The sequence below is a fragment of the Lepidothrix coronata genome, unplaced genomic scaffold (assembly GCF_001604755.1).
Source record: "Lepidothrix coronata isolate B3197 unplaced genomic scaffold, Lepidothrix_coronata-1.0 Scaffold128, whole genome shotgun sequence".
NCBI classification, from domain to species: domain Eukaryota; kingdom Metazoa; phylum Chordata; class Aves; order Passeriformes; family Pipridae; genus Lepidothrix; species Lepidothrix coronata.
Window position 1 is genome coordinate 2,560,665 of NW_016690308.1, and position 9,122 is coordinate 2,569,786.

At 41.7% G+C, this 9,122-nt stretch overlaps 1 protein-coding gene across 5 annotated transcripts in view; it reads left to right on the top strand.

Annotated features, from left to right (window-relative positions):
• DPP6 (dipeptidyl peptidase like 6) overlaps nucleotides 1-6,062 on the top strand; it is a 547,876-nt gene extending 541,814 nt beyond the window's left edge. For all 5 annotated transcript variants that reach the window (XM_017826535.1, XM_017826536.1, XM_017826533.1 and 2 more), the window contains exons 23-26: nucleotides 636-694; nucleotides 2,195-2,267; nucleotides 2,367-2,440; nucleotides 3,822-6,062. In XM_017826535.1, the coding sequence (XP_017682024.1) occupies nucleotides 636-694; nucleotides 2,195-2,267; nucleotides 2,367-2,440; nucleotides 3,822-3,968 (353 nt within the window). In that variant the 3' untranslated portion in view covers nucleotides 3,969-6,062. The remainder of the gene's footprint in view (nucleotides 1-635; nucleotides 695-2,194; nucleotides 2,268-2,366; nucleotides 2,441-3,821) is intronic.
• Nucleotides 6,063-9,122: the final 3,060 nt, after the last annotated feature.

Consider the following 9,122-nt stretch of genomic DNA (forward strand, 5'->3'; position numbering starts at 1 on the left):
ATTATTACTCCTTTTAAATAAAGGAGAACTGCCTTAAAACCTCTCCAGCCTCTACCACCAACCACAACCCTGCCTTGAATGTGCTTCTTTCTTGCCTGAACCATCCATCCATGCAACCTGTGGTCCAGTCTGCCACACCCATTCTGTCTCTGACAACAGTACTCCACTGCACATGGTGGTCCTTTCTCTCAGGGACACCAGTTTTTCCCTTTGCACTTAGTGCTAGTGAAAATCAGGGGACTGCCATGGAAGTCAGTGGTGCTCAGCCACCCTGCTGGAGCTGCACAGTTATCCCTGAGTGCAATGGGGACTTGCTGTTGATGGAGAAGGCCTTTAGAAAGGAGAAAGGGACAGAAAATGATAGTGTTCTTCTCTCCTACCTCGGTTGCATTAAGGATGAAAAAAAAGGCTCTTCTGTGACTGATTTAGAAACCAGAAGTACATGGTGATAATGACAGACTGTAGTATCACAGATATCCTTAAGTGTATTTTCAAAAACTTTTAGAAATGCATCCTCTATAATTAAGGCAATGTTAGAAAATAAGGCCTTTTTTAGCATTTGCAATACTTGACTCAGAAGCACCAGTGTACTCACTTATGACTGAAAGTGATGTTTGCATTTTTTTCTTTTCAAGCTTCAGCCTTTTCTGAAAGATACTTGGGCTTGCACGGGATTGATAACAGAGCATATGAGGTAACTGCATGGACACTGCATTTTCCTGATAAAGTGTGAACTGGGTTTTAGCTCTTCCTCCATGTGTTCTCTTTTGGGGAGGGAGCAAGGATATGCAAGACACTCACTAGTAAAGCTCTGAAGGTTTCTTTCAGCCTGCTTGCTGCTTTTCTTGTCTTAATAGTAATAATGGATAAAGGTTTTATTGATTAGCCCTCATGTCTGCCTCTCTAAATTGGATAAATACAGTTATACCAGTTTTAGAGATTGAAAGAGTGGCTCAGCTGTGCCCAAGAGGACACAGTGTCACAACCTCCTTGAAAGTTCCTGCCACTGGTCTTGCCACTTTGATTCTCTCTGAGATATACTTTTTGACTCGAACTCAAGTGAAGCTCAGCTTCTCTTGACTTTCTCAAAATATGTGATATTTCAGGCAGAACTCTGTGTCAGAATTGAGCAGGACATGGGAAAGGAGACATGGCACAAAACATTGTTTAGTATGTGTGATGGGATCAGTTATATACTGTGCTGCAATTACTCGGAGGAAAAACCTAATAAAGAATAGTCACACAAACAGAATATATTATAGAGAAAACTTTGTTCAGCTTCTAAGCCTTGTCTACAGCCATAAGACAGAAGGCAGCAAAGGTTTGGCACTGTGTTCTCTCAGAGAAGGCAGGTATCACCCTGTGTACTCACAGGGTAATCTTTTTCCTGGTTATCTAAACTCTGAGTTCATTGACTCTCAAATTTTGCACTCATAATTTCTAGATCAGTACAAACTTTTATTTTCCTCTTAGAAATTTGAAGGCAGGTCAGTACAGATGAAAGCAAGATAAAATATTCCAGAAATGAGGGCTTTGAATTGTCATGTACTCTTTGTGCACTGACGAGTTGGCCTAAGCAAACAGTGGTACTTCTGGTTGTCTCCTGAGCTCTCTGCAGAGCATGGCAGGGTCCTTAACTGAGTGGAGAAGTTCTTCATTTCTCCTACCCTGTACCATTTGCAGTCACTCAGATTTGTGTTTATTTTCCCCTGTGCATCTGTAAGACAGCTGGGGGCAAAGCCATTCTCAGCAGTGGACACTTGAATTTCATATCGGATCCTCTCTGGAGTTGTTAAAGCTCGTTGAGGTTGGCTTTCAAACCTCACCAAAGTCACTCCAGCTTCCTGAAGAGTTCTTAGGATTTGGCACCTGAGCATGCTTTTCATCAGTGGTTTCACCTGAAATCCACTTTGATGTTTTCCATGGGTTCTGCAGTTCAGGTTTTAGTGAATATTATCAGAACAGTCAAGGGTCTCTGAGTCCTTCCTGCTGCTGACACTGAGCCTGGAAGCAGAGGGTGGGATCTATTTCACCTCTAGATTGATACCAGCAGCCAGGAGAATATGCTGTGCTAGTGTCTGCTTATTATCATTGAGAAAAAGTGTTAAATAGAATTAAGTGCTTCTAGTGCCTCCATGTAAATTGCTAATTTCTGGCAAGTTTTTAAATCTTATTGCAACCTTTACCTTCACAGATCAACAAATTATCACACAGAGTCTCATTACTGAAGGAACAGACATTTTTGATCATTCATGCTACCGCTGATGGTAAGTTAGCCCATCCTTTGAGCTCATTATATGTTTGTGATAGCTTTGATTTTTCTTAATTAAATTTGCCTCTTTAATGATTGCAATCTGTTTTTACAGAAAAAATCCATTTTCAGCATACTACAGATCTTATCACACACCTAATTAGGGCAAAGGCTAATTACAGCTTGCAGGTACAGTATGTGTTTCTTTTTTTCATATTTGAATAATTTTGAAAAGCCACTTGAAAATTCAGCCTGGCAATAAAGTAGCACCAACATATAACATGTCCCTGTGCTTATCCTTTCCTGTTCTTATATGATGCCACTATTTTGGTTTGGACTGCTGTAGAACAATTATTAAATTACAGTAAATTAGGTTGTGAGAGACAAGTCTCTAAGGAATTTATGCCTGTTGAATTTCTTTTGGAACAACAGCAAATTCAGGATGAATTACAGGAGAAACAGGGATCTAAATTAAATCAACCAGAAAAGTTAAGAAGAGAAATGTCACTTAAATGTGACACTGCTGTGAATACATCCTGTGGTCTAGAAAACCCCACCTTCCACCAAATTATATCCCTGTTTTGCTGAATGCCCCATGTCCAAGCTATCAAAGCTTCCAGAATGAACCCCACACCAGCCATGGGGGTGGTCCCAACCTCCCTGTGACATCCCAAGCCACAGCTGGGAGAGTGCAACTTGCCCAGACTCGGTCCACACCAGGACCTCGCCCCAGCCCATGGGTACAGGTGGTTGTGCTGCAATGCCCAAGTCCTAATAATGCTTGATTTACTGAATACCAGCTCCCTCTGGCTGCATTCCTGCAGAGCTTCATGTGGTGGGTGTGCTCACTCCATCACGCTCCCGGCAGGTGGGATGGAGTGTCTAAGCAAAGAGCTGGGAATGGATTTGGTCAGCACTACAAGCAGTGAGGTGCTCCTGCCCATTTTCCAGTGCAGAAGAATTAGTACAGTGGGTCTTGAAGGCACCAATGAGCTTGACACATGTCAAAAGTTAGTTGAGGTCTGAATTGGAGGCCTGAGGGACCTGTGTCTTGGACTAAGGTACCCAGAGCAGCAGAGAGACACCTCAGTCCTGCCTGCAAGTGTCCAGCCCTAAGGGACTTCTTTTTCCCCCTTCAACAGTTAAAACTATTTAATTTCTAGCTTCCTGATTTTTTTCTACTTAATTACTCCTCCAGCAAACTTTATTTAATTTTTTAACTCAATTACTTCTGTTTTAAGCACTCATTTTAGTCAGTCAAACCTAATGCCATATCTCTCATGGATATGAGAGGAGGCTTTTTTCTGTTTTCACGAGGAGCAAGCGCTGTTGTTTGGTGTGTGGTCTGGTTCTTCTTAGCCTGAACTTGTTCAGAATGGAATTAAATGGAAAATCCTCCCCCAAAAAAAGTTCCTCGTGAAGGAAAGTGCAAGTCTGCTCTTGCATCCATGGGAAGGCCCACGGTTCTGGGGAGATGCAGTGGGTTTGCAGGTCAGGTTGAGCTGCAGGTGTGGGTGGTCAGTGCTCAAACTTCAAGCTCCTTAAGGGGTGTGTTTGCCTGTTTTTGCAGATTTACCCCGATGAAAGCCATTACTTCAGCAATGCAGCATTGGAGCAGCATTTATACAACTCCATTGTCAACTTCTTTGTGGCGTGTTTCCAAGTTCAGGACAAACTCCCACTAACTCCACTGAAAGAGGAGGAGGATGAAGATTAACCCTGTTTGTCCGTGCCAAGCACAAGGCAGATCTCTCTGACAATATGCAACTGGATCATTTTCCTGAAGAAAGAGATGTTACGTTGTTAGCATGTATTTAAAAAAAAAACTGAAAGCAGCTCATCTGCTTTACTTGACAGCAACTCCTTCCTAAATGGAAGAACATTAAGCATGGTGAACTCAGCAGAAACTGCTGTCTGAAATGAATCCATCACAACCAACATCTTCTTTTTCTTTGGTTGTTGTTTTTTTTTCCTCTTTTTTTTCTTCCTTTTTTTTTTGTTTGCCACCAAATGACTTCTCGAGTGAAAGTGCTGAGACACTGAACTTGAAGGAACACCCCAAGAAACCGCTTTGAGGACTGGAAGATTTAATGTCTCTTTGCATTCAAGCAGTCAAGCAGTAGCAGTGAAATCCATCATCCATATTAAGGTTACTATAGTTAGCATCACACTATGTCAGAAAAAAAAATCTAACCTAATACATGAAAAAGATTATAGCACAATTATTTTAAAGGATACTGATTCATACACACTTGCCTGCTCTTCTCCATCTTCAGGAGGTTTGTCATTGCTACAGGACATACAAATTCAATTGCACGAAGTATCACTATAGTTACACCGATCTTTACCTTCCTGTAATTATTTCATTAATTCTGTGTTGCTCTTACTTCTGTTTTCATTGGGTCTCATGCTTACCTTATTAGCTTCTCAGCTTGTTCTGGATGGGGAAAAAAACATACACTGAATTAACCAACTCACTTTAGACCTCAGGGGTCTAATGAGGCAATGGGAGTTGAGGTACCCAGATGTTAAAAAATCCATTAGAATAAAGCAAAGAAAAACTCACTCTCGTGTTCCCAGAATAGCTTTTGCCAGCAAGATTGAGTATTTTCTTTGGCAGCCTTGAAAAATATGCACATAAATAAGCTAAATCAGCTTAACATTGAGATATTTTTATGGTAATGTAGAAAAATATGCGACAGTCATGATTATTCTATTTCTTCTTTTAGTATTGGAACAACTGGTTGGCAACCTGTTGGGGAACAGCTAATTGAGGCTGCGGTAGCAGGAATTTGTACCAGATACTGCACGGATCATCTTATAAAGCCATTTAAACAGAACCAATGTGCAGAGATTTATTGCACATGCTGTCTGTGGCTTAGTTTTGTTCCAGGTCAATGATTAGCATATTTCCAAATGCATTTAATTATCTCTTCTGTTCACATTAGTTTTGACAAGCATAAAAGAAAAAAAGAAGGATTTTTGCTTTAGAAGATATAGCTTTTCGTTCTAGCAGTACAAAGCAACTTTTAAAACTTCTTGTGAAAACATTCAGCTCTCAGAAAGAAATCCAACCTTCGTCCACGTCCCACGTCATAAGAATTTTGACTAGTGTCGCTCCTTGTAAAATATTCTGACCAAATGTACAGCCAGTATTAATACTGTATATTTCATTTTGTTGTATATAAAGGAATGTAAGTCAGCTCTTCGTCAGATCCCCAATCCAATATTAGTCTTGTGTTCGGCATGCATGCGGTAACACTTCTTTGCTGATCAGGACTCTATAGAAGTACTAGCTTGGAAATATAACAATTAATGTAGTTTTCTTTCCTTGTTTTAACAGCTTGAATGTCAATGCCGGTTTCTACTTTTTACATAGTACTGTGGGTAAACTCACATCCTGACAGCAATGATGATGTTTCCATTGTGTTCTTTAGTGTGTCTTTTTTCTTATCTTTATTTTAAGCTTTGAATGTTGGTTGTACTTTGACCATCATGAAAAAAAATGTATTGATAAACCACAGAAATGACCTAGTTTGGTTCAGATTATCTTCTTTACTTTACAGTGCATCGACATTGTGTGAACAAGAACTACAGTATAAAATCTGCTTTATCTGGCAAAAATGCCAAATAGACAATAAGAATGCTGCGTGTCCAGATTTTGCTACTCTGAACAGGCTCAAAAGCCTGAAATGAACTTGAACTGAGAAATGTAAAAATCTGCTCTGTCCACAATCTTTTGTAGAAAGAACTTTAGGATGTGGCATGGTAGTGTTTGTTCATTCATGGAATAAAACATTATTTTACCACCCTGGTTGCTACTGCTGTTATTTTGTGTTAAGTTCTTAAATAAGCATCAGGTGGCTGAAAGTGCTATTCCTGGTTGAACTGAGCCCAAACTTCAGGGTGAAGATCAGAAACGTGAAAAGAAATCTTTATAAATAAATACATGTTGCTATATAGATGTTGTCCACAAAGATGCTCAGAGGACTGGAGTACCTCTCCTATGAAGACAGGCAGAGGGAGTTGGGGTTGTTCCACTTGGAGAAGAGAAAGCTCTGAGGAGACTGTTGAGCACCTTCGAGTGCCTAAAGGGGGCTTATAAAAAAGAGAGAAAGTGGCTTTTTACACGGACAGAGAGTGATAGGACACTACCACAACGTGTTTAAACTGAAAGAGGAGAGATTTAGATTAGATGTTAGGAAGAAATTCTTCAGTGTGAGGGGACTGAGGCACTGGAACATGTCCAGAGAACCTGTGCATGACCCATCCCTGGAAGTGTTCAAGGCCAGGCTGCACAGGGCTCTGAGCAACCTGGTCTAGCAGAAGGGGTCCCTGCCCATGGCAGGGGTTGTGGGGGGTAGAACTAGATGATCTTTAAGGTTCCCTCCAACACAAACCATTCTCTTGAGGAAATCATGAAGTACCACAAAGTGGGTTCGATCCCAAAGTAGCAGGCAATAAGAAAACCACCATCACTCTCTAGTCTTTGGTTAAAAATTCACCTTTCTGCCCTTTCTACCTCCTGACCCAGCACATGGACTTCCTGAGGGCATCAGCCAGGCACAACAACTTCACCAAAGGGAGTTTTGTTTTTCCATCCCATCCTGGTTTCAGTTAAACCACGACACATCCATTATTTCATTTCCCTAAAGTTGCTCGTGGGTTATGAAGCAGGAACAAAGAGCTAAGACTTACAGACTCTGCGAGAGCAGGTTTTTCCGTAGATGATTCTCCATCAGGAAAGGGTCAAGAGAAGGGAGTCACCCCACTCAAATTCAGATATGTGTTTCTCTTCAAGCCAAGAGGAGAGCCAGAAACCTGTCAGGGCCAACCTCAGGCACCTCCCTTGAATGAGTGGCAGCTTTTCTCTGTGCCCATTTTCTCCACTCACTGCAGGGATGGGAGTGACTATCCCAGACTGAAACAGCCAGGGGACAAGTGAGAGCCATCCCTAGCTATCCCCCGTAACAGCACTTTGTGGGCTGCAAGATAGCTGGATGTTCCTACACCTTCTTCACACCTGAAAAGGAAGTCCTTTCATTTCACAGATTCCCTGGAAAAAATGGAGATTTTTTGCTCACATTAGAAATCCTATCTATGACTGTGCCTTGCAATCCACCACACTCCTCACTCAAGTGATAACTCAGAAAGATTTAAATCTGCACAAACATACATTTCTATAGGCCTACTAAAGACATGAAAGACCTTTTAACCCTAAAAGATTAAAATCACATAACAAGGCTGTGATGCTCAGCAGACACTTGGAGGTACAAAGGTGACAAGGATGCTTTGCAGGTGCACCTGCTGACTTGCTGCACCTCTTCAGTGCCCAGGGTGTTGTCATATCAGCTGATACCAACCAGATTCACAGGAAGAGAAATTTAATATTTCACAGCAAACCCAGAAATGATTGTGGACATTACTCTAATCTTTGTTGCCAGCAGATGAGTATACAAGAAGCTGGAGCACTGGTACAGGGAAGGGCAGATTGCATTAGTATGAAATAGCTTTGCTGTTATTGTGCTTAATTACCTAAATGCAACTAGTATTTTTTTTATTGTCCAAACAAATCAGGCTCATACTCTCAGCTAACTGGCATTTCTGGATGCCATAATGTTCAACTGTGGCATCCCAAAGCGGAAGAGAACTATTGAGCAGTGCCCTACTAATTCAGAAGGAAACCACAGAGGGAAAAATGAGGCATTGCTGTTAGCTAATTAACAAAGCCAGGCAGCCAGCCATGTTTGTAATTGTGTATGGGTTCAGGCATGGAGCATATAAACCCATCCAAGCTCTGCCTATGAGCTCAAGCCAAATGAATGTTGCATCTGAAGAGTGGGGAGAAAAAAAAATGACTGAAGGAGAAAGGGTGTGCAGGATTCTCAGAACCCCTTTCCTATGGAAAGACCAATGGAGAGAAATGGGTGTTTGCAACGGGGAGAAATGGGTGTTTAGTGGGGGAGACCAAAGGCAAGAGGCCAGTGCCAGTACCCTCATGGAGCTGTGCTGGTACCTGGGAGGTGCTCTTGCATTTGCTCTCAAGTTGTCCCAAAGCTCACTCGGGTTGGGACTGACCAGGCACTGGATGTCTTAACTTTGCCTATTGGGTCACAGGTCACACCTGTCCTGCAGTCCTTCCTGGGGCTGACATGGAGCTGCCAGATCTGCCTGAGGGCTGGGCTGAGGACACTTTCTTCCCTGCCCTGGGTAAATGCTGGCTCCCTGTGATGCTCATTTTTCTCTGGACTTTTTATCTGTTTTCCATTTGCAAAAGAAGAGTAAAAGGCAAAAATGGAAAAGGTAACAGAAAAAGCTCAAGATGTCAATTGCCAATTCCTAAAGCATGGCCTTTTACTGAGACAGATGTTTACTTATTTTTATTCTGCTCTCTAAATTTAAACTCCAGGCTGGAGGTTCAGAGCAGAGCTTAGGGCACTTGCTAAGATCTGTCTCCTCTTCCCACTTCATCTTTCTGTCCTCTCCCCATTCAGCATGGTTCTAGTTCAAGAGCAAATCCAGCATCCCCTTGGAAACTAGGAAGAGACAAATATCAATGTGGGGACAGGGACCAGTGGGAGAGGAAAAACCATCCCTGATGCCACTCTTGCACTGGTGCAAGGCAGCTGGGGATGTCTCCCTCCATGATGGGGAAACTGACTAATCTTCATCCCACCACAGGCAAATGTAATGGGAAAATTCAGAAATCCTTTATAAAATGGATTTTTTTTTCTCTTTTTTTTTTTCTTTTTTTTTTTTGCTTTGAGACATTCATTAAAAGTCTCTTTTTTTTTTTGCTTTGAGACATTCATTAAAAGTCTCAGATTAAATGAAGCTACATTCTGCCTCCTCACTGGGATAAGAGCTTTAA